Source organism: Sorex araneus, chromosome X (genome assembly GCF_027595985.1).
Source record: "Sorex araneus isolate mSorAra2 chromosome X, mSorAra2.pri, whole genome shotgun sequence".
Classification (NCBI taxonomy): Eukaryota; Metazoa; Chordata; class Mammalia; order Eulipotyphla; family Soricidae; genus Sorex; species Sorex araneus.
The window spans coordinates 122,599,930-122,624,422 of record NC_073313.1 but is presented as its reverse complement, the minus strand read 5'-3'; the positions used below and the strand labels follow the sequence as shown (position 1 = coordinate 122,624,422).

General features: G+C 40.5%; 1 protein-coding gene across 1 annotated transcript in view; it reads left to right on the top strand.

Moving 5' to 3' along the window:
- The window catches only part of DRP2 (dystrophin related protein 2), a 90,021-nt gene that overhangs the window by 51,436 nt on the left and 14,092 nt on the right, over window positions 1-24,493 (top strand). Inside the window, exons 6-15 of the mRNA XM_004611657.2 lie at window positions 295-563; window positions 936-1,082; window positions 1,528-1,606; window positions 3,857-3,917; window positions 4,228-4,289; window positions 5,692-5,766; window positions 6,876-7,077; window positions 7,296-7,381; window positions 12,186-12,343; window positions 12,663-12,829. Coding sequence (XP_004611714.2) covers window positions 295-563; window positions 936-1,082; window positions 1,528-1,606; window positions 3,857-3,917; window positions 4,228-4,289; window positions 5,692-5,766; window positions 6,876-7,077; window positions 7,296-7,381; window positions 12,186-12,343; window positions 12,663-12,829 — 1,306 coding nt within the window. The remainder of the gene's footprint in view (window positions 1-294; window positions 564-935; window positions 1,083-1,527; window positions 1,607-3,856; window positions 3,918-4,227; window positions 4,290-5,691; window positions 5,767-6,875; window positions 7,078-7,295; window positions 7,382-12,185; window positions 12,344-12,662; window positions 12,830-24,493) is intronic.

Sequence of the window (24,493 nt, the reverse complement as noted above, 5' to 3'; positions counted from 1 at the left end):
ATATCCTGGTTGTAATATTTAACTGTAGTTTTGCAAGGTGTTTCTATTTGGAAAACTGGGCCAAGGGTACATAAGAACTCTGTATTATTTCTTAGAATTGCACGTGAATTTGCACTGCGTTCAAAATAAAATTTGCATTTAAAAATAGCTGGATGTGCAAAACTATGAAAAATATGCATTTGTGTGTATTAACACATACACAAACACATGCATATTTTGCAAATGACTACCTTCGTCTCTCTCTCTTTCCCTTTGTTTTCTTCTGTCTGGCCTGGATTCCCATTGCCCTCGCAGATACCTCTCCCAGACAGCGGATACAGAATCTTAGCCGCTTTGTGTGGAAGCAGGCAACAGTGGCTAGTGAGCTATGGGAGAAGCTGACAGCCCGCTGTGTGGACCAACACCGCCACATTGAGCGCACACTGGAGCAACTGTTGGAGATCCAAGGGGCGATGGAAGAATTAAGAGCTACCCTGTCTCAGACCGAGGAAGTGCGAGGCACTTGGGAGCCCATTGGGGATCTTTTTATTGATTCTCTCCCAGAGCACATCCAGGCTGTTAAGGTAGGCTGGCCTCCTCACCTGTCCTCAGTCATCCTGAGATCTGACATTCCCAGCTGATGCCGATACTGTTGCTGATGCTGAGACTCCATTGCTGGCTGGACTAGAACTGAGACTCTCCAACTTTGTGTGCTGTGTGTGGTTCGGTTAGCTCCTCCACTGTCCTATTATTGTCTTCTCTTTCCCTGGTATCTTCTACTAGTAGGAAAACAAGATAGATAACACAATTTGACTTGTTGAAATAACAGTTTTTTAAATAATAGTTGTACTTGTTGAAGTTAATCTGTAGGTATACACGGAGGAGTTCATGTAAATGACTAATGATTCCTCTTTTCCACGTTCTTTTGCTGTGGAACTTGGGTCCTGTGTCTATAGTTATTCAAAGAAGAATTCTCCCCCATAAAAGATGGAGTGAAGCTAGTGAATGATCTGGCCCATCAGCTTGCCATTTCTGATGTGCACTTGTCAATGGAAAACTCCCAGGCCCTGGAACAGATCAACGTCCGATGGAAACAGTTGCAGGTATAAAATAAGCCTGAAGTAAGCCATGAAGACAAGCCCTCCTTATATAACCAGGTTTGAGTGTGACTCCTCAGGTCCCAAAGGAAATAAAGGGAAACTGAAATGAAAACTAGATGGAGAGAAATCAAAAAGAATTTAGGGCCAGGGAAATGACTTCTTAACCTCTAAGGTATAGGGTGACTGAAACAGTGATCTGAGACAGCTTGTACAGTTGGGCACTTAGAATAGACTGAGTGAGCTGCAGAGGACGAGGCAGTAGCCCTGAATTTGTATACCCTTCTCTGATCCTTGAGAGTGTTATGGAAGGACTGGAATTGAGTGATGGTGACAAGAATGGGAATTAGTTAAGCACCAGCCTGTGAGAGAGTTCACCACAATTCCCAGCAATTCCATGCTCAATATCGGGAACAATTCATGCCTGACTTCATGCTTATTCTTTCTATAGGTGTCAGTCGCTGAAAGGCTCAAACAGCTCCAGGATGCTCATCGGGACTTTGGGCCCGGGTCACAGCACTTCCTCTCCTGTATGTGAAAAAAACTAACTTGGTAAAACCTTTACCATCTTCTGAGAGTATATTGTCCATTGGGGGTGTGGTGGGAATCCAGTATACTTGATCTTCTCTAGGAAGCAGTAAGGATAACACAATGTAGCATAATGGTGTATCGGGACAGTCTCTCGGGCCCAGGGATGGGACTCAGCAGTAGAGCACTTCCCTTGCGTGTGTGAATCCCAGGATTTGATCCCTAGCACCACACACACAAAAATAAATAAAAAGACAGGCTCTTGAGTAGAGACAGAGTTCTGAGTCATGTCTCCTTCACTTAAAAAAGCTTTGTAAACTTGATAAAAATAACTAAATATTTCTGAATCTCAGTTTTCCCATCTGCAAAGAGAAGGAATATTGCCTAGATAATATGGTTGTGGAAATTAGATTATTTTGCAACAATTATATATAGATAGATATATCACTGTATCACTGTCATCCCATTGCTCATCGATTTGCTCGAATGGGCACCAGTAACGTCTCCATTATGAGACTTGTTGTTTCTGTTTTTGGCATGTCAAATACACCCAGGGTAGCTTGCCAGGCTCTGCCATGGCGGCAAGATACTCTCAGTAACTTGCCGGGCTCTCCGAGAGGGGTGGAGGAATCAAACCTGGATCGGCAGCATGCAAGGCAAATGCCCTACCCACTGTGCTATCGCTCCAGCCTGGAGTCATCTCACTGTATATCCTAGACTACAGTCCTCAGGCCAGAATGGCCTTTACTAAACCCAGCTGGGTCCTTATTCAGTTATTTCTTTTTTGGGTCATAACAGAGTTTGCTCCTGGATTAATGTTTATAGGGTCACTCTCAGTACTGCTTAGGAGACCAAGTGATGCCAGGGATCTAACTCAGGCTGCCTGCATGCAAAGCATGGACTTGGGCTCTTGAGCTAGTTTAGCTCTCTGACCCTCAACAATATCTGTACTCTTTGAGACACTGGGACTATATTTGTGAAAAAAAAAAACGGCATAAGTCCTTAGATTAATAGAGTTTATATAACTATAGTGGGAGGAAACCAGAGCAGACAATATATGTATGATTGTATCTAGTTGAATATATATACATATATGTATATGTATATATATATTTAATTGATGCCATAATGCATGGATAAGGAATATCAGGCTTAGGAGGAAAGGCATTGCAATTTTGGGTAAAGTTATCAACGAGTGGTGTGAGTGGTTGGTTAACTGAGCAAAAACTTAAAGGAGGGAAGGAGAAAATGAACCATGTGAATATCTGAAGGAAGAGCATTCCAGATAGAGAGAAAAGCTACTCTAGGGACCCTAAGGCAGAGACATGTCTGAAAAGCAGCAAGGAGATCCTCATGTAAGTGAGAAAGGAGGGAGGGAGTAGGTAAGAACTTTGACCTGTATTTCGAGTGGGATGGAAAATCTTTGGAGAGACTTGAGCATAGCAATGACATGATCTGACTTGTGTTTTAATAACATCAGTGTGTGAGGATACAAGATTGGAAGCAAAGAGACCCGATAGGAAGGAATTGGGTAATCAGGATGAGGGATCATGGTGACCCAGATCAGGGTTGTAGCAGTGGAAATTGTGGGAACATACAGATATGAAATTAGATGTGTATACCAGATATTTTTATAGCACATAGTTGGAGAGCATCAGTGGCAGTTAGATCAACTCTTATTGATTGTTGGCAAACAGATATACCTGGAGATGGCTCTTGTACCCAGAAAAACTGCACTGAGGAGGTTGGCCAGGCAACTGAGCCTCTCCTGTTACATTCAGAAGATAAAAATGTGAAGCAACGAGAGGCATCCTTTTCCAGAGTGCCTCCTTAAGAGAAATTCCCCCCGCTGTACCACAGGAATGAGAAGCTTGACATTCTAGGGGGAGGGCTTTGAAACACCCACCCCCAGAGGAAAGTACTGCCCACTTCATACCCACAGTAACACTCCATCTGCCTTAAGCTAAAGGAACAGAAATAACACCCTGCTCAGGGAGAAGATTGTCAGGGCGGCCAAAATCAGGCATTCTGGCTCATGTCTTTGCTATGTCTCTGGCACATGTGACTTGCCCTAATATCAAGGAGAGATGTGTTTGTCAGAAAAAATTTCTCTACCCACACAGGCTGTTTAGAGCTGGCAGTTAGAGTAAGGCATCCCCTTGTGGGTTTGATCACATCTTCTGGAGGTTGAAATGGGGTGCTTAGACAGCATTGGTAGTTAGCTTCTCTCTCTTTTACTTTTCCCTTAACAGCCTCTGTCCAGATTCCCTGGGAAAGAGCAATTTCACCCAATAAAGTACCCTACTACATCAAGTGAGTAACCATCTGAACAAAAGCATGTCAGTCATATGCCCATCCCCTCCCACACCTGTCACTTTCTTTTACCTGTTGCTATCATGCCTATTCTGTTGGGATTTTTCTATCCAGTTCAAGTTTTCTCCTAATCACCTCCAAAACTCTACCTGGGTGAAGGTTAGCCCTTGTGCTTTGGGATCTTCAGGGTTCACTCTCAGATCCTGCAACTTCTTGCATCCAATCTTTCATTTAACAGTGCAAGCATGGTGTGGGCAGGGGATTGGGGCAGCGTGGAATCTGGTGCTAGCACTGATATTTTTGTTTAAAGCCACCAGGCTCAGACCACATGCTGGGACCATCCCAAGATGACAGAGTTATACCAAACCCTAGGTAAGAATATTGGGGACGTGCATAGAATGAAGAGCTACACAGTTGCCTTTGTACTGTGAGAATAATGGAAAATGGAGAGTAATGGAAAACTCTTTATTTACAGACGAACTGAGGTGTAAATGAATGCCTTGTCCTTGTCCTTCTCCCCTGTCCTCTCTGCACCTATCTGTAGAAGCTCTAAATTTTCCCTAGATGATTTTATCATCACATTATGGAATTAGCCTTATTGATTTGAACCAGATCATACTTTGAAAGACACTGACCAGGCTTTTATGAGTGTGACTCTCTTGACTAATAGGAGAAACTCATCATGAGGTTACAGGTTACCTATTTTGCTGCAGTTGACTGTAGCCCATTCATTTTTGCTGCTGAAGAAAGGCTAATTGCATATGCCAGTGGTTTTCAACCTTTTCTAATTATTTTTTATTTAGCTACAGTGATTTACAGAGTCATTTATAGTTGAATTTCAGGTTTACAATTTTCTGACACCTATTTGATCTTTAACCTTTTTAAACCTTATGACTGGCACTCATCTGTGGACAGGCAGTTGAAAACCACTGGTATGCCGCCATTTATTCATCCAGTCTATGACTGATGGACATTTAGATTGTTTCTAGTTTGGAGCTAATAAGAACAGTACTGTTAGAGAGTTCTTGTACCAATCAATTGGTGTACGTGGATGTGTTTTCAATATAAAAGCCAAAATAATTTTAGTATGTTGTGATGAGCATCTCTTTTCTTTTTTTCTCTTTTCCTTTTCTTTGTGTTTTGGGCAACACCCTGCAACGCCCAGGGGTTTCTCCTGACTACACTCAGGAATCACTCCTGGAAGTACTTCGGGGACCATATCGGATGCTGGGGATCAAACCCCAGCTGACCACATGCAAGACAAACACCCTACCCAATGTGCTATCTCTCTGGCCCTGAGCACCTTTATTAAAGTAGACTAAAAATATGAAAGTACAATAGAATTTCAGTGGTAGTGGTATTTTGACATCAATTTTTGTGTTTTTTTTTGCTTTACCAAATCAATAGGTATTGTTTTCTGAACTGTCCATTTCTTTCTTTATATATATACATCTATGATTGTGTGTACTGGACCATAATAGAGAATGAACTTATTATGTGTTTTGATCAAAAATATTTGAAAATTACTGCTCTGGGACACATAGATGGCTGTATTATAGATACACAGGTGTATCTATTTTTTTAAGTAATACAGAGTTATTTCCTAGTTGTATCAGCTTACATTTCCACTAGCAGTTCTCGTTCATCCATATCTTTGCTGATACTACCGTCAGACTTAATATTTTGCCAGTATCTGGAAGGTGTAAGAGGGCATGTTATTGTGGTTTTAATTTGGAGTTCCCTATTTTAAATGGGTCTTTTTAATTATTTTCAGCTGATCTAAACAACATTAAGTTCTCAGCTTACCGCACGGCCATGAAGCTACGTAGAGTCCAGAAGGCACTGCGCTGTAAGTCTCCCACTGCCCTTCCCTCAGGGCGTTCACCTCACTCATGCCCTTTCTACTCTATCGGTTGTTTACTATTTTCATGCACTTTAGCCAGGGTTGTTGGTATACTTGATAGGAACACTCGATAGCCTAATATAAGCTCTTGTGGACACCTGCTCTTTCCATAACCCTTATATTATCCTCAAGTCCCAGATTTATTTCCAAATTAACCCGTGTTCTTCTTTACTGACCAAAGTGGATGACCAAGAGGCTGTTGTTATGGCAGAAATATCCCAACTCATGCTATGGAGCCACCAGTGACGTGTGTCCTTCCACCATCTTGGAGTCATAGCATACAGCAAGAGAACTGCCAAAGCAAATAACAGTGGGTAGGGGGCAAGATAGCTGCAGGTATAATGTGCCTTCTGACCATTTCTCAGAGGCACTGACCATTGAATCTTCCTGGTCTAGCATGTCAGAATAGGCTTATCCAGCATTGTGGGTAATTCAAAAGTTCTCCTTAGGTATGTCACATTTAGCCAGGAATACCTGAGCTTTTATAGCTAGTACACGGATTGTTGGGATTCATGAACATATGAATGTGCATATGCAGTGAAATCTGTATAAAGACAGAGAAACAATATGGGATTTCATTACATGGGAACTATTACACCAAAGAAGACAAGACAGGATATTCCACCATCTTTTTTTCTTTTTTTGGCTTTTTGGGTCACACCTGGTGATGCACAGGGGTTACTCCTAGCTCTGCAGTCAGGAATTACTCCTGGTGTTGCTCAGAGGACCATATGGGATGCTGGGAATCGAACCCGGGTCAGCCGCACGCAAGGCAAATGCCCTACCTGCTGTGCTATTGCTCCAGCCCCTATTCCACCATTTAAACTTGATGACAAAAAATATATAGAAATAGGAACAGTTGGGTTAATTTAAGGTGTTATTTTCTGCCTTCATCATTCTTGGGATAAGAGGCATAATAAGACAAACTATATCATTCTTACAAATGATTGGTGTAAAAATTGAATCGATTTGGTGACAGTAATAGTCTTGTCTCTTTGTCTAGTTCTGGGGTTCTACTTTGGACTATAGTTTCTCCATCTTCCTTTCCTTCCCAGTGGACTTGGTAACTTTAACCACAGCCCTGGAGATCTTCAGTGAGCATGATCTGCAGGCCAGTGAGCATGTGATGGATGTGGTGGAGGTAATTCATTGTCTGACTGCCTTATATGAACGACTAGAAGAGGAAAGAGGCATCCTGGTCAATGTGCCACTCTGTGTGGACATGAGCCTCAACTGGCTTCTCAATGTTTTTGACAGGTAAGGGCTTTCAGATCTGATAGTTTCCAGAGTGAAATTCAGTGGGATATCTGGAATAGGCATGATAGAAAATACTGTTCTCATAGTGGATGTGGGCCTAGCAGAGCTTGGGTATGGTTGGATAGAGCCCTGTGGGGATCAAACTCTGTGAGGGAAATGACTATAAATGTTACCATTTTGTGTATACACTTGTTCTTAGTCTCTCCTTTTCAACCTAGTGGTCGCAGTGGAAAGATGCGAGCATTGTCCTTTAAGACTGGCATTGCATGCTTGTGTGGCACAGAAGTGAAGGAAAAACTACAGTGTGAGTACAGCTCCAAAGTCTAGTGTGGAATTGGTTGGAGGGAGAAGTGTGGTGCGATGTGGATAGATGTGTGGTAGGTCTTGGGACTTAGCAGAAGCCTTTTCAGCTTTCTTTCTGATGCCTCTTAGTCCAGGCAGTTGTAAAGAACCCACAACAATAAAAGCTTATGATGGGCTTTAGGTTTGCTATTATTCAAGTATCACTCTATTGTTTGACTTTTTTCTCATCTAATGTAAGTATTTGACAAGGATCTGAGCTGGCAGATCTAAACTGAGCTGTGTACCTTGGGCACATATGTCCCAGACCAATTTCTATTTCCTATAACCTGTCAAGTTCAGCTCTTCCCCAGTGTAACGGCTCAGCCATGTCACATATTCTGTTAAAGAATTTCCATATAGATTATAGGGCATGGTACAATAATCCGCATTAAATGGGAAGTGGAGAGTAGAGTGTTCTGTTGTTATCCTCTCTGGTTTAGAGTAACTTTGCTTTTCCCTCCATGTTTTATATATTTTTGTGCATTTTCTTCTTCTTCTTCTTCTTCTTCTTCTTCTTCTTCTTCTTCTTCTTCTTCTTCTTCTTCTTCTTCTTCTTCTTCTTCTTCTTCTTCTTCTTCTTCTTCTTCTTCTTCTTCTTCTTCTTCTTCTTCTTCTTCTTCTTCTTCTTCTTCTTCTTCTTCTTCTTCTTCTTCTTCTTCTTCTTCTTCTTCTTCTTCTTCTTCTTCTTCTTCTTCTTCTTCTTCTTCTTCTTCTTCTTCTTCTTCTTCTTCTTCTTCTTCTTCTTCTTCTTCTTCATCATTGTCAAGTGCTTAATGTGTTAACATGATGCTAAATGTGAAAAGTATACTAGATTTAATTGGACATGATCCCTGTAGCAAGTAATTTAAAGTCCAGAGGAAGAGATAAAGATACACAGAACTTATTTTTCTTTTAAGTTTAATTAGAAAAATAAGACTATCAAAGACTATGTGGTTTGCTTTATCATATTACAGGGGAAAGATGACATTGATGTGGGAAAACTATAGGGAAGGAGTTTTTTTTGGGGGGCGGGGGGTTCACACCCGGCAATGCTCAGGGGTTACTCCTGGCTCTGCACTCAGGAATTACTCCTGGCGGTACTCGAGGGACCATATGGGATGCTGGGAAATGAACTCGGGTCAGTCACATGCAAGGCAAATGCCCTACCCGTTGTGCTATCACTCCAGCCCTAGAGAAGGAGTGTTTTTTTTTTAATTTGTTTTATTTTTTATTTTTTTACCTTTATTTTTTTTAATTTTTAATTAGTGAATCACCATGAGCATATAGTTACAGATTTATACATTTTTGTGCTCATGTTTCCCCCATACAAAGTTCGAGAACCCATCCCTTCACCAGTGCCCATTCTCCACCACCAGTAAACCCAGCGTCCCTCCCACCCTCCCCAGTCCCGTTTCCCCCCACCCCAAACTGCCACTCTCTCTCTCTGATTAGGTGTTGTGGTTTGCAATAAAGGTGTTGAGCGGCCATTGCGTTCAGTATCTAGTCTACATTTGGCATGCGTCACCCCTCCCCAGCATGACCTCCGACCACATTTTACTTGGTGTTCCCTTCTCTGAGTTGCCCAGAATGAGAGACCAGCCTCCAAGCCACGGAGTCAACCTCATAGTACTTATTTCTACTATTCTTGGGTGTTAGTTTCCTAGTCTATTATTCTATATTCCACAGATGAGTGCAATCTTTCTATGTCTGTCTCTCTCTTTCTGACTCATTTCACTTAGCATGATACTTTCCATGCTGATCCACTTATATGCAAAGTTCATGACCTCACTTTTTCTAACAGCTGCATAGTATTCCATTGTATAGATGTCCCAAAGTTTCTTCAACCAGTCATCTATTCTAGGGCACTCGGGTTTTTTCCAGATTCTGGCTATTGTAAACAGTGCTGCAATGAACATATAAGTGCAGATGTCATTTCAACTATACTTTTTTCTCCTCTGGGATATATTCCCAGCAGTGGTATTGCTGGGTCAAATGGGAGCTCAATTTCTAATTTTTTGAGAATCGTCCATACTGTTTTCCAAAAGGGCTGAACCAGTCGGCATTCCCACCAGCAGTGTAGAAGGGTCCCTTTCTCCCCACATCCTCTCCAGCAGTGGTTGCTTTTGTTATTTTGGATGTGTGCTAGTCTCTGTGGTGTGAGGTGGTATCTCCTGGTTGTTTTGATCTGCATCTCTCTGATGATTAGTGATGCAAAGCACTTTTTCATGTGCCTTTTGGCCATTCATATCTCTTCCTTGGAAAAGTTTCTGTTCATTTCTTCGCCCCAATTTTTGATGGGGTTGGATGTTTTCTTCTTGTAGAGTTCAACCAGTGGTAAGGAGTGTTTTTAGAGCATGTTTTTTTAATACTTTATCTATTTTTAATTAGTGAGTCAGCGTGAGGGTACAGTTACAGATTTATAGATTTTTGTGCTCATAAAGCATGTTTTTCTAACATTCTTTTGGAATGGGATAGAAAATGGTCAGTTATTCTTAATTTGCAAGTAAGGAAACTTCAGCACAAAAATCACTGTGTTTTACCTAGCACAGTGAATTCAGAACTAAAACCTGGGCCCTCTGCCTTCAACTTTTAACTTTTGTATATTTCCTAAGTCTTAGTCTCTGGGAGGAAGCAGACAAGCAAGAATTTCTGAAGAATGTTTGCTAAGGTTGAGACCAGATATGGATTTCCCCAAAGGATATCACTGTCACTGTCATCCCGTTGCTCATCGATTTGCTCGAGCAGGCGCCAGTAACGTCTCTCATTGAGACTTATTGTTACTGTTTTTGGCATATCCAATACGCACGGGTAGCTTGCCAGGCTCTGCCATGTGGGCTCCATACTCTCGGTAGCTTGCCGGGCTCTCCGAGAGGGGCAGAGGAATCGAACTCGGGTAGGCCGCGCGAAAGGCGAACTCCCAACCTCTGTGCTATTACTCCAGCCCCCCAAAGGATATACATACTTATATATACATCTATACATATATATATTCACAATACTAAGAAAACTCCTGAAGCTTTATTTTTAGCTATCATATCTCTAATGAAACAATAAGTAAGTGACTCTACTCAAAATCTAACCTATTTGGCTTACCTTCCTAATTTACCTTTACTACTGTGTTCTGTTAGGACAAAGTGATACCTATTTAAAATAATAAAACTTTTGGCTGCAAATATATCTATCTGGAGAGTATAAAAATTTATATTATTGGATTTCATGGAAAAATTGTAGAGGATTGTTTGCAAACATTTACATTGATGATTCTGTTAGGGCTGGAGTTATAGCACAGCGGGTAGGGTGTTTGCCTTGTACACAGCCGACCCAGGTTTGATTCCTTTGTCCCTCTTGGAGATCCTGGCAAACTACTGAGAGTATCCTGCCCGCACGGCAGAGCCTGGCAAGCTACCCGTGGCGTATTTGATATGCCAAAAAAACAGTAACAAGTCTCACAATGGAGACGTTACTGGTGCCCGCATGAGCAAATCGATGAACAACAAGACAACAGTGCATATATATGTGTATATATATGTATGTGTATACACATATATATGTTCCATATTCAAACATAAGCACTGTAGTCTATTCCACAAACACATCGAGATAATTCTAAGATGATTAAATGCTTCAAATTGTCTCTACTTTTTAGTTTGTCCATCTGTGGTGCTTTTCATTTATGTGTAAAATTGGGAGATTACCGAAGTGTCCAACTATATGAGCCAATGAATAGGAGGAGATAGGGAAAACTTACGGTGACTCATATTCAAGCTTGGATTCCACCTAAAACCCACACCCTAGTCTTGCTTCCTGAGAATCTGTTTTATAAGCAGTGTTATAACTATGTCTGGGACTTCTCTCACACATGTTTTTTCTCTCTGTTTTCATCTCCTCTCTTTTTGATGCTTTATTTTTGTTCTATCACTTTTTATTCCTAAAGTCAAAAAGTTTTGTTTTGCATTTTCAAAGCTCTGGGCCTCTACAAGGGTAGCAATGAACCTCTAGTTATTCCAGTTTCAAAAAACATGAGCTAATACTATGCACCTGTTAGAAAAAAATGAAGTCATGACCTTTGCATATAAGTGGATCAACACGGAAAGTATCATGCTAAGTGAAATGAGTCAGAAAGAGAGAGACAGACATAGAAAGATTGCACTCATCTGTGGAATATAAAATAACAGAGTAGGAGACTAATATCCAAGAATAGTAGAAATAAGTACCAGTAGGTTGGCTCCATGGCTTGGAAGCTGGTCTCACATTCTGGGGGAAAAGGCAGCTCAGGTAGAGAAGGAACACCAAGTAAAATGTGGTTGGAGATTCCGCCTGGGAAGGGAGATTCGTGCTGAAAATAGACTCGAGACTGAACACAATGGCCACTCAATACCCCTGTTGCAAACCACAACACCCCTATTGGAGAGAGAGAACAAAAGGGAATACCCAGCCACAGAGGCAGGGTGGAGTTGGGGGGAGATGGTATTGGGGGGTGGGAGGAATACTGGGATCATTGGTGGTGGAGAATGGGCACTGGTGGAGGGATGGGTTTGCGAACATTGTATGAGGGAAAAACAAGCTCGAAACTGTGTGAATCTGTATCTGTACCCTCTGGTGATTTACTAATTAAAGAATAAAGTAAATTTTAAAAAATAAATAAAAATAAATAAAAATAAATAAATAAAAAACATGAGCTAAGTCTAGGTTCTCTTTCCCTGTCTTCCTTTTATGCTCTTCTGCCTCGAATCATTCTTTGGCCATTCCTGTATTGGATTGGTCATGACTTATGGTGGGGCCAGCAGATCTCTTCAGCCAAGTAGCCAACTCAGGAAGCCAGTGTGACCAGCGTCATCTTGGTGTCCTGCTTCATGAGGCCATTCAGGTGCCCCGTCAACTGGGGGAAGTGGCAGCCTTTGGAGGCAGCAATGTGGAGCCCAGTGTCCGCAGTTGCTTCCGTTTTGTGAGTATGAGATGGGCAAGGAATGAATGAGAAGGAGGGCAGGGAGAAATGTGGGCAGACTAAGAGCTAGTCTTTTGATCATAATTACTCAGATATAGGGGAATTTGTTGAGATGTAACAACAGGGCAGAGGTTTCTGGGTTCTTAGGGTTAGAGTCCTATGGGGGAAAGGTGACACCTCAACTACGATAGGGCAGAACGTGGACCTCTCTGGAGAATAGACCAAATTACATCTGTATCTCCCGTCTTACTGATGATTGACATTCTAGAGGAAATATACATTGAGTTTCTTCTTGCCATTGTGTTTCTTCTCTCTCCAGAGTACTGGGAAGCCAGTCATTGATGCATCGCAGTTCCTGGAGTGGGTCAACTTGGAGCCTCAGTCCATGGTGTGGCTGGCTGTTCTACATCGGGTGACAATTGCTGAGCAAGTGAAGCATCAGACCAAGTGCTCTATCTGTAGGCAGTGCCCCATTAAGGGCTTCAGGTAGGGAAAGCAATACCTACCACATTGGTGCTGCTGCTGTTACTACTGAACATGCCATGTTATATATAAATCAAATATTACAAAATGCATTACATATATGTAATATAGAAAATCCATTGTATTTTGTTTATATTCTTCCATTGCGATGTTTATCATTGTTTTAAAAATAAAAGGTTTAAATATTTTCATTTTAGCTGAATCACAAAGTATCCCAGACCTAGAAAACCATAGAGAAACAAAAGGAATGGGGTGGGGTAACAACTGAGAAAAATAATTAATTTACTTATTATTTCCTAAGAAATGTTAAGGTGAAGTCAGAAGGCCTAAAATCCTGACCTATAAAGAACACCTTTCATCAATCTTATACTGGAATAACTAACTCTCCAGAAAGCAAAATAGAGTCTTGATTTTTATATTTACAGATTTTCCAGCATAGCAATTCCAAGGTGACAAGAGGGCAGGAAGAGAAGCATGATTATATACTATTTCCAGTATTTTTACCATATAAAGTTGAAAATAGATGGTACATAAAATGTAAGTTCAAGAGCATAAATAATAGAGCCATAGCTATGGTACATCGGGTAGGATATGGTTGCCCTGCATGAAACTGATCCAGGTTTGATTCTTGGCACCACATATGGTCCCATGTGCCCCACCAGGAATGATCCCTGAGTTCAGGGCTAGCAATAAACCCTGAGCACTGCTGGGTGAGGCACAAAAATAAAAAATAGCATAGATAACAACAAAATAATTAGAAAATGATGGGTTTTGAGTATTTATTACATTTTTTAAAATATTAGTTCATTATTTTTACAAAATTTAATTTTAATTTAAGTTGAATGCAATACCTATCTAAATTCAATAAAGGTTGAATTTAACAACTGACTTGAAAAATTTCTGAAATTTTAACTACTGCCTCTTGTGACCTGCTCCATCATAATAGGGTGAAGCCCAACCACAAAACTAAGCCACAAAAATAAACAGTATTATAAGATAACTGCATTTTTCTCCCATTCCAAAATGTTTACCACTATCCTGAGTTTGGATTTTATCATAAAATTCCCAATTTAAAAAATTGTATTGAAGTATAAGTGACACATAAGCTATAATAGATTCATTGTGTACAGCATAATGCTTCTAGATTTTTATCTATTATGAAATCCACATTGAGTCTGGTTAACATCCATCATTAAAGTTTGAAAATGCATACTATAAAATTTTTGGTTGTGATCAGAACTTCTAAGATTTACTCTCTAGCAACTTTTAAAATATGTAGTACATTATCAGTAACTATAATCACCATTCTGTATATTACATGCAGGCTTTGTTTCATAACTGTGTACCTTTTGATTTCCTTAACCATATTTATCCACCTCAGCAACCATCAATTTGTTCTATGTGTCTGAACTTAGGTTTTTTTTAGATCCACATATAAATGAGTTCTTATGGCATTTGACTTTCTGTCTTTCTCATTTAGTAAGTTCCATCATGTTGCAAATGGAAAGCTTTCTTTCTTTTTATAGCTTAGTAAAAATGGTATGTATGCATTATATTTATCCATTCATCCATTAAAGAACACTTAGTTTCTTAATACTGTTGTCATAAATAATTCTGCAGTGAATATAGGAACACATATCTTTGAAGTTAGAATTTTCCTTTTATTTTAGTAAGTACCCTTAAGTGGAATAGCTGGATTATATAGTGGCTATATTTTTAATTTTTTGAGAAAATTCCATCCTGTTTTTATAGTTGCTGCATTAATTTACATTTCCATCAACATCCCACAAGGTTTCACTTTCCTCCACATCTTCACCAACTTTATTTCTTGTCCTTTATATAATAGGCATCCTAACAGTGTGAAGTGATAGCTTATTGTGATCTTGACTTGTATTTTTTCAATGATAAATATGTTAAGCAGGGGATGGGGATGAAGTTCAAGAGGAGAGCTTAACATTTTTCATGTGTGGGGCCCTGGATTCTTAACCCAGCGTGGAAAAAAAAGGAAAGAAAAGAAAAGAAAAAGAAAGAAAGAAAAAATGGAAATGCCAGAGTGATAGTACAGTGGGTAGAGCATTTGCCTTGCATGTGATTGACCAGGGTTCAAGCCCCAGCATCTCATATGGTCTCCCAAGCACTGCCAGGAGTAATTCCTGAGTGCTGATTAAGGCGTAACCCCTGAGCATCACCAATTTGGGGGGGCTAGTGGCTCACCCTCCCCAAATGGTGGGGAGGAATCTTTTTTATAGGCCAGAGAGATAGTACCGTGGGTAAGGTTCTTACCTTGTATCTGTCCTTTACCACCAGATATGATCCCCTGAGCACAGAACCAGGAATGATCTCTGAATATCGCTGGATATGGCCCAAAAAGCAAGCAAACAAACAAAATACCTTTCCCTGAATCTATTAGCTAGCTAAATGTCTTCTTTGGAGAAATATCTAAAGATTCTCTTTCCATTTTATATTTTAAAATTTATTTATTTTAATGTAATAAATGCCACAACTATTGATACAATTCTAGAATTAAAATTGATTAGATAGCAAAGCTCCAATATTAAAATAAGTATAAAAAATCAATTTACATGAAAATTGGTATATCTGATTTTCAAGTTGTTAAATCCTTGTCTAAAGATTTATTAAGTTTTTTGTTGCTAGATAAGCTATCAGTGTTATTGGGGTTTTTTGAATGAGTTTAGTTGGCTTCTATGTTACTTATCCATCTAATTTGGTGTGCCCCTACTGGAATTTCAATATTGACGAATTAGGAGATGTTGTGTGGCCACATATGCAGCCACACCATCCAGAGACTTCAGGATCTATGGTCTGGGCCAATGAGTTGACATGGTGGTGGCTTTGGGAGGTGGGCATAGCTACCAGGGCTTTCAGAAATACGAGGACTAGGGGGTGTCTACCTTACTGAAAAACACCAGAGTTACCAGCCGGGGCACCAGGAACCTAAATTTATTTGCAGTTTGGAGTCTCTGCAGAGAATACTCATGAAGAGATGGGGTTGAGCCCTTCTTCTGACTGCAGTGGTAGGGTGTAGGTGTGGCTGCCGGGGCTTCTGCTGGGTGGGTATTTGACCCGTCCACCTCCTGAGGGTGATCTGGAGTTTTCAGTTGCAGAGACCAGTGTTTGTGTGAATTTTAGCTGCCTGGATATCCTGGGAGATTTACTCAGGAATCATCTGTTCATTTTTAAATTGCATTCTATGTTGTCTTGCTAATGAATTGTATGAGTTCCTAATATTTATTGTTGTTGTTTTTGGTTTGTGGGACACACCCAGTAGTACTCAGGGCTTACTCTCAGCTCTTCCCTCAGGTTCCACTCCTAGTGGGGCTCAGGGGACAATATGTGGTTCAAATTCAAGTTGGCCTTATGCAAGATAAGTGCTGTACTTGCTGCATTATCTCTCCAGCCACCTAATATGTTTTGGATATTAATATTTGTCATATATTTGGCTTTCACATATTTTCTCCTATTCATACATTGCCTTGTCATTTGGTTGATGGTTTCCTTTGATGTACAAAAACATTTTCCTTTGGTGTGGTCCTATTTAATTTTGGTTTAATTGTATCTCCTTTATTTTGAAGTCTTTATAAGGTAAAATTCATCTGTTTCATTAATGATTTTTTTCTTTTTTGGGGGGGTTACACCCGGCAATGCACAGGGGTTACTCCTGGCTCATGCACTCAGGAGTTACTCCTGGTGGTTCTCGGGAGACCATAAGGGATGCTGGGAATCGAACCCACGTCGGCTGCGTACAAGGCAATGCCCTATCTCCTGTACTATCTCTCCAGCCTCTGTTTCATTAATGATTTTTTTAATTTGTTCTTGAATTTTTAACATATACTCTTTCTCAGTTTGCTTATTCTCTGTGGTGGCAACCATGCTGTAGACAGAACTATTACTTCTTCAGTCGTAAAGGAATGACCTAAGATGATAGACCTTATTATTTAGCCATTTCTAGTAGCTTTGATTGTATCTCAAGCCTTTGTGATTGACCAAGGAGCATATTTTATATTTACTAGCTCCCAATCTTTGAGAATGTGCCTAGACCTGTTAGTATCCCAACGGGGAAGATATCAGTTAGCACCCAGTGTCAACCTGACTGGATGTCATATCCTCGGGAAACATGTTTTAAAGTTTACAGATGTATCATCCTGTGAAACTGCAAGTTTTACTCTACTGGCCAATTGTACTAGGTGATCTGGAAGTGGCTGTCCCAGAAATCAGGGTTATAAGGCCAGAGCGATAGTACTGCAGCTAGGGTGCTTGCCTCACATGGAACCAACCTGGATTTGATCCCTGGCACCGTATAAGAGCGCAGTGCCAGGAGGAAGCCTGAGCACCTTGGGTGGGAAGGAGGGAGGAGAGAGGGAGGGAATGGGAAAGGGAAAGGGAAAGACAAGTCTCCAGGTCTGATGCCACTTGCTGTGTCCTGGGAGTGGTAGCTATCCAGGAATTCTTTCTTAGTTATTCTACCTTGAGATTCATTAACATAAACCCAAATGACCACCAAAGACAAGGAATCTAAAAGTGTCCAGAGGTAGCATCTGCAAAAATTGAGACGTCTGCTAATGTTATAAGCTGCTTTCTAGAAGAAAGTGGTAAGCTGGAATGAGGCAGGGGTGGTGAGCAAAGACTGGGTCCCCGAGCCTTCATTTCCTGAGAGCACTGTTGTAGGCCCTTACATATTTCCAAAACAAGAACCTGCACCTTGTGCCAGAACTCCATAAATAAATAGAAATCTTCCATGGGAAAACAGGGGATATGTTTCAGTTTGTTGTCTGTGCTACCATGGTCTGCTAAGAACTCTCCATTTGTTATTGCTTTGGAGACTTAGAAATTCAAGCTTCCTTGGCCACCAGAACCAGGCAGTTAAGGCGCATCCCAAGATGTTAGGGAAAAAAATGGGGCACCAGACACATGTAAAATCTTCCCTTTGGGAAACATTGGTTCTCTGAAGAGGAGGAGTGTAAAAACTGCCTAAAATTTATTTTTAGAAGTGCCTGTCATAGAGGCAGACTAGTGGATGGGAGAGAAACTAGGGACAGCAGTGGAGGGAAGCGGACACTGGTGAAAGGACTGGTGTTGAAATATTGTGTGTCTGGAACCCAGTCTTAAATAATTTTGTAATTCATGATGACTATTTTTTTAAATGGTAATGACGAGCTGGAGTGAAGCAGAGAGCTTAAGGATGATGCCTGATAGCTTCCCTCCCTGCAGTGTTACAGCAGACCCCCTAGACATGTGTTAAATGAGATACCAGTCCCTCAGCTGGAAGCTATAAATAAGTGAGACTCTTTTACATAAAGACCAGCACCCTTGGATTAACTACTACTGCACCAGGCCCTGGAGTGAATGGGAATGTATGAATGTTTATGTGTGAATGTGTGTGTGAGAGAGAGAAAATGTGTCTTTTTTTAGATTTATTTATTTATTTTTTAATTAGTGAGTCACCGTGAGGGTACAGTTACAGATTTATACACTTTCGTGCTCATGTTTCCCTCATACAAAGTTCGAAAACCCATCCCTTCACCAGTGCCCATTCTCCACCACCAATAAACCCAGCATCCCTCCCACCCCCCAAATCCCATCCCCCCCCACTCCACCCTGCCACTGTGGCAGGGCATTCCCTTTTGTTCTCTCTCTCTAATTAGGTGTTGTGGTTTGCAATAGGGGTGTTGAGTGGCCATTGTGTTCAGTCTCAAGTCTACATTCAGCACTCATCACCCTTCCCCCGCATGGCCTCCAACCACATTTGACTTTGTATTCCCTTCTCTATCTGAGCTGCCCTCTCCCAAGAATGTGAAGCCAGCTTCCAAGCCATGGAGTCAACTTCCTGGTACTTATTTATACTATTCTTGGGTGTTAGTCTCCTACTCTGTTATTCTATATTCCACAGATGAGTGCAATCTTTCTATGTCTGTCTCTCTCTTTCTGACTCATTTCACTTAGCATGATACTTTCCATGCTGATCCACTTATATGCAAAGTTCATGACCTCATTTTTTTCTGACAGCTGCATAGTATTCCATTGTATAGATGTCCCAAATTTTCTTCAATCAGTCATCTGTTCTAGGGCACTCAGGTTTTTTCCAGATTCTGGCTATTGTAAATAGTGCTCCGATGAATATATAAGTGCAGATGTCATTTTGACTATACTTTTTTTCTCCTCTGGGATATATTCCCAGCAGTGGTATTGCTGGGTCAAATGGGAGCTCAATTTCTAATTTTTTGAGAATCGTCCATATTGTTTTCCAAAAGGGCTGAACCAGTCAGCATTCCCACCAGCAGTGTAGAAGGGTCTCTTTCTCCCCACATCCTCTCCAACAGTGGTTGCTTTTGTTCTTTTGGATTTGTGCCAGTCTCTGTGGTGTGAGGTGGCATCTCATGGTTGTTTTGATCTGCATCTCCCTGACGATTAGTGATGTAGAGCACTTTTTCATGTGCCTTCTGGCCATTCGTATCTCTTCCTTGGGAAAGTTTCTGTTCATTTCATTGCCCCATTTTCTTTTTTTTTTTAATTTAATTGTTTATTTTTAATTAGTGAGTCAATGTGAGGGTACAGTTACAGATTTATACATTTTTGTGCTCATGTTTCTCCCTTACAAAGTTTGATAACCCATCCCTTCACCAGTGCCCATTCTCTACCAAAAGTAAACCCAACATCCCTCTCCCCCCTCCCCAGTCCTGTCTCCCCCAACCCCACACTGCCACTATGGCAGGGTATTCCCTTTTGTTCTCTCTTTCTGATTAGGTGTTGTGGTTTGCAATAAAGGTGTTGAGTGGCCATTGTGTTCAGTCTCTAGTCTATATTGGGCCCGCATCATCTTTCCCCCACATGACCTCCAATTACATTTTACTTGGTGTTCCCTTCTCTGAGTTGCCCAGAATGAGAGACCAGCCTCCAAGCCATGGAGACAACCTCCTGGTACTTATTTCTACTATTCTTGGGTGTTAGTCTTATAGTCTGTTATTCTATAGTCCACAGATGAGTGCAATCTTCCTATGTCTGTCTCTCTCTTTCTGACTCATTTCACTTAGCATAATACTTTCCATGCTGATCCACTTATATGCAAACGTCATGACCTCATTCTTTCTAACAGCTGCATAGTATTCCATTGTATAGATGTACCAGAGTTTCTTCAACCAGTCATCTGTTCTAGGGCACTCGGGTTTTTTCCAGATTCTGGCTATTGTAAACAGTGCTGCGATGAACATATAAGTGCAGATGCCATTTCGACTATACTTTTTGTCTTTGCCCCATTTTCTGATGGGGTTGGATGTTTTCTTCTTGTAGAGTTCAACCAGTGCTTTATATACCCTTGATATCAGCCCCTTATCTGATGGGTATTGGGTAAATATCCTTTCCCATTCTGTATATTGTCTTTGTATTTGGAGAATATTTGTCTTTTAAAAGCCACTTGTAGCATTATTAAAGCAAGTTCCATGGTTTTCAAAGCTAGAGGTTTGGGGAAATTATCTTCTGGTGAAGTCTGTGTTGTTTGAAATAAGTGTGGCCACACTAGCCTTTAAAAAGGAGTAAACAATATTTACTTGAAGTATTGTTTCACAGTCTTTGGCTTTGATCTGTGTTTGCTGTGATGCTCAAATGTGTCTTTAATGGGCAGCAAACATTTGGTTCACTTTTATGATCCATTTCTGTCATTCTCTGTCTCTTGATTTGTACATTTAGGCCATTGATATTGACTGAGATTATTGATATGAAGCCTTTTGCTTCTGTAGAAGTTAGGCCTATTTGTGAGTTTTATATTGCCTTACAGAAGTTGTTTCAATGCTTCTTGGAAAGTTCATTTCAAAGCTATGAAATTCCTGAGCTGTTGCTTTTCCATGAGACTTTGTATCATTTCTTCAAATCAGATAGTCTGGTTGAGTCAAGTATTCTTGGTTACGGTGTTCTTCTCATTGGTTTTTTTTTAAACTATATCCCAATATTTTCTTCTGGTTTGCAGGAGCCAGACTATTAATCTATAATTAAGTTATGTAATTCCCTTCTTAAATCTTGTTTCTTTCATCATTCTATCCCTATCTTTGACTTTGCCATTCTAATTATGATGCATTTGGAGTGTTTTATTTGGTTCTCCTTTGGCTGGTACACTTGAGGCCTCTTAAATCTGGGTATATGCACTCAACTCTCAGAATTTCTCAGTCAATTTCTTTGATTAATAATTCTTCAACAGAATTGCCTGACAGTTCTTCATAGATTTTGATGATTTCTATGTTGTTCTTCTTGAACTCATCTCAAAATTCTCTCATGTGTGGTTTATTTGAGAACTTTTGCTATATTCTGTGTTTTTCTAGAACTTTCCTCTAGACCTCATCTTGGTGATCACTGATTTTATTCTCAACTGCTGTTACTCTGCTGCCAAGGTCTTCCATTGAGTTTTTTATCTCACCTACCAAACTATTTAGCTCTGTCACTTCTTTTGTATTTTTCTCATTTCTGACCTCATGCTTTCTTGTACTTGTATCATTGTTTCTTTGAGATCATTAAGCATCATCACCATGCTTTCTCTAAATATCTTATCTGAACCTGGAAACAATATGAGTGCCTGAGAACATATGGATGGGGAAAGAAACTATAGCACAGTTACACGATGGAATACTACACAGCTGTTAGAGAAAATGAAGTCATGAAATTGGTCTATAAATGGATGCACATGGAGAGTATCATGCTGAGTGAAATGCGTCAGAAGGAAAGGGACAGATATAGAATGACTTCATTCATTTGTTGTATATAAAAACATATACAGAAGACAAATATTCACATCCAGGGAAAGCAAGAGGACCAGTCAATGGTTGAAATCAACCACAAGTTTGTGTGGGGAAGAGGGTAGGTAATATAGAGAAAGAACCAGTATGATAATAATAGTTGGAAATGATCACCCTGGACAAGAACTGAGTGCTAAAACTAGGTGAAGGGATATACATGATAACCCATCAGTATCTGTATTGCAAACCACAATGCCTGAAAGGAGAGAAAGTGAGAGAGAGAAGAAAAGTGCCTGCCATGGAGGCAGATTGATGGAGGAGAAATGGGAAGGGAACTGGGGACACTGATGCTGGGAAATGTACATTGGTGGAATGATGAGTGGTGTTGGAACACTGCGTGACTGAAACCTAATCATGAACAGTTTTGTAAGGGTCTATCTCACTGTGATTAAATTTAAAATATTTTTAAATCTTTTAAAAATAAGTTTTTATAGAGCTGGTTAGGACTAGTTGAGTCTTTTGAGTGAGCTATTACACTCACAAAGCATGGTGCCATTCAGTGCTTCTTCCTTATTGTGTCCGTTGCAGTCTGGGGTTGAGTCTAGTTCACCACTGGTGCCTCTTTCCCAGGGAGCTCTCTGGAGGAACCAGCTGGATATTGCTTTTTTCTTTCCCTGTTAGATATCTCCCAACCAATTTTATTGTTACTAAATAGTTGTTTAGAATTTCATGTGAAGATTCCAGGCAGGCTTTCAATGTCATTAGCCCTGCCATTACTCCAGCTATAATTTTGGGTTCTATGATTTCTTAGTCTCCTGGCTGTTTTGTGGAAATAGGTAGTTGGAGCTAGAATTAGATTATTGTAAGCATGGTGTGGTTAGGGTCAGCCAAGTCTCTCCAGAGTAAGTTTAATGTAAGAGTCCAACATTTGTTCCTGTGAGAGGTGGAGGAAGTTATTGATGCCACATACTTCTGGGAAGCCTGAAAGATTTTCATATTTTAGAAATGAATGGGGCTAGAATATGCAGTGCCATGAAAGGTGCAGTTTTCCTGTCCTGGCAGTGGAGGGGATAGTGGTTACTATCGTCAAGTCTCTTAGGGTCAGACTTCCAATGGTCTGCTGGGGATTCAGGATGAACAGGGTCAGCACATACTCCTCTGGGGAAAAGCACAGTGTTCCTGACCTGGGGCTAGGAAGAGATGGTGGTTCCTGTTGGCAGGAGTCCTGGGGTGGGTCTTCAAACAGTCTTCTGGGGGATCAAGAGGAATAGGACTGGCACATAATGTGGCTGGCAAAGACACAGTCCACAATTTCTTTCTCATCTATTCTTGGGCACTTGGATTGTTTCCAGATCTCAGCTATTATAAAAAGTGCTACAATGAATAGATGGCAGAAATATATTTTCAAAATAGTATTTTGGGGTCCTTGGAATATATGATGAGGGTGGGAATTGCTGGGTCATATAAAAGCTTAATTCTTAGGTTGAGTTGTGTCTATATTGTTTTCCAGAAATGCTGAACCAGTGGACATTTCCATCATCAGTAAACAAAGGTTCCTTTCCCCCCTACATCCATGCCATAACTGATTGTTTTTGTTCTATGTATACCAATCTCAATAGTATGAGGTGATATCTCATTATCTTATTATTATTTCCCTGGTGACAAGTGAAGAGGAGTATTTTTCCTTATACTTGTTGGCCATTTCTAGAGTCTTCTTTGAGTAGGTTCTTTGGGGGTTTTTGTCTTTTTTTTGCTTTTTTGGGTCACAACTGGCAATGCACAGGGGTTACTCCTGGCTCAGCACTCAGGAATTACTCCTGGCGTTGCTCTGGGGACCATATCAGATGCTGGGAATCTAACCCCGGGTCAGCTGCGTGCAAGCCGCTGTGCTATCGCTCCAGCCCCTATTTGTCTTTGGGCCACACATGGCGATACTCAGAGGTTATCCTGGCTCTGCACTCAGTAATCACTCCTAATGATGCTCTGGGGACCATATGGGATGCCATAAGTCAAACCTAGGTCAGCACATTCGAGGCAAGCACCTTACCCATTGTACTATCTGTCCAGCTTAAGCAGGTTCATTTTTGATGGAATTATTTGGTTGTTGCCACATTTTACAAGTGTTTTAACTTTTTAATTTTAAAAGCATCCTCTTTTTAAGCATCCTGCTTTCTATAAGCAAGTAAAACAAAGAGGTGGCATATTACTTTCCAAAATTCACAGAGCTAGTTATTACAGAACCAAGAAGCCTAGGTGTTTGACCATTGTATAACAACTTGGTTTAAGCAGTTCAACAAGGCCTTGGAAAAATTGATTTTTGCTTTTGTTTGTTTGGGGGGCCACATCTAGTGGCACTCAAGATTTACTCCTGGCTCTGTACTCAGGGTTCACTCCCCTCGTGTAGCTTAGGGGACCATATGAGATGTTGGGAATTGAACTCAAGCTAGCTGCATGCAAGGCAAGAGTCCTATCTCTGTACTATGTCTCCAACCCATTGAAAAAAATTGGAATGACTAGACTTTAATAGTAACAGTAATTTATTATGGTAATTTTGGAGAATAACATTTCACAAATTTTTTGAGTACTGGTATAAAAGATGTCTTCCTTTTGCAGGTTATGGAGCCCTTCGGGATATTCTTTTAGAACATAATTTGATACAAAAAGTTCTTAACTCCTGTCTACTCCCTTTTTTAAAAGTGGGTGATACATGCTGTTTGCCACACTTTCTTTGAGTCTGAGTGTGCAATTTCAAGGAGAGTTATGGTTTCTAGAATTAGGATGGTTATCTATTGAGAATTCAGTTTTTGCTATATTTAGAGAATTAAACATATTATGACTCCACTCACTTCAAATGTGTGTGCATAAATTTGTATCTGAGGGTAATGAAAGGTGACTGGTACACTGCATTCTCTCTCCCATCCCCTCTCCT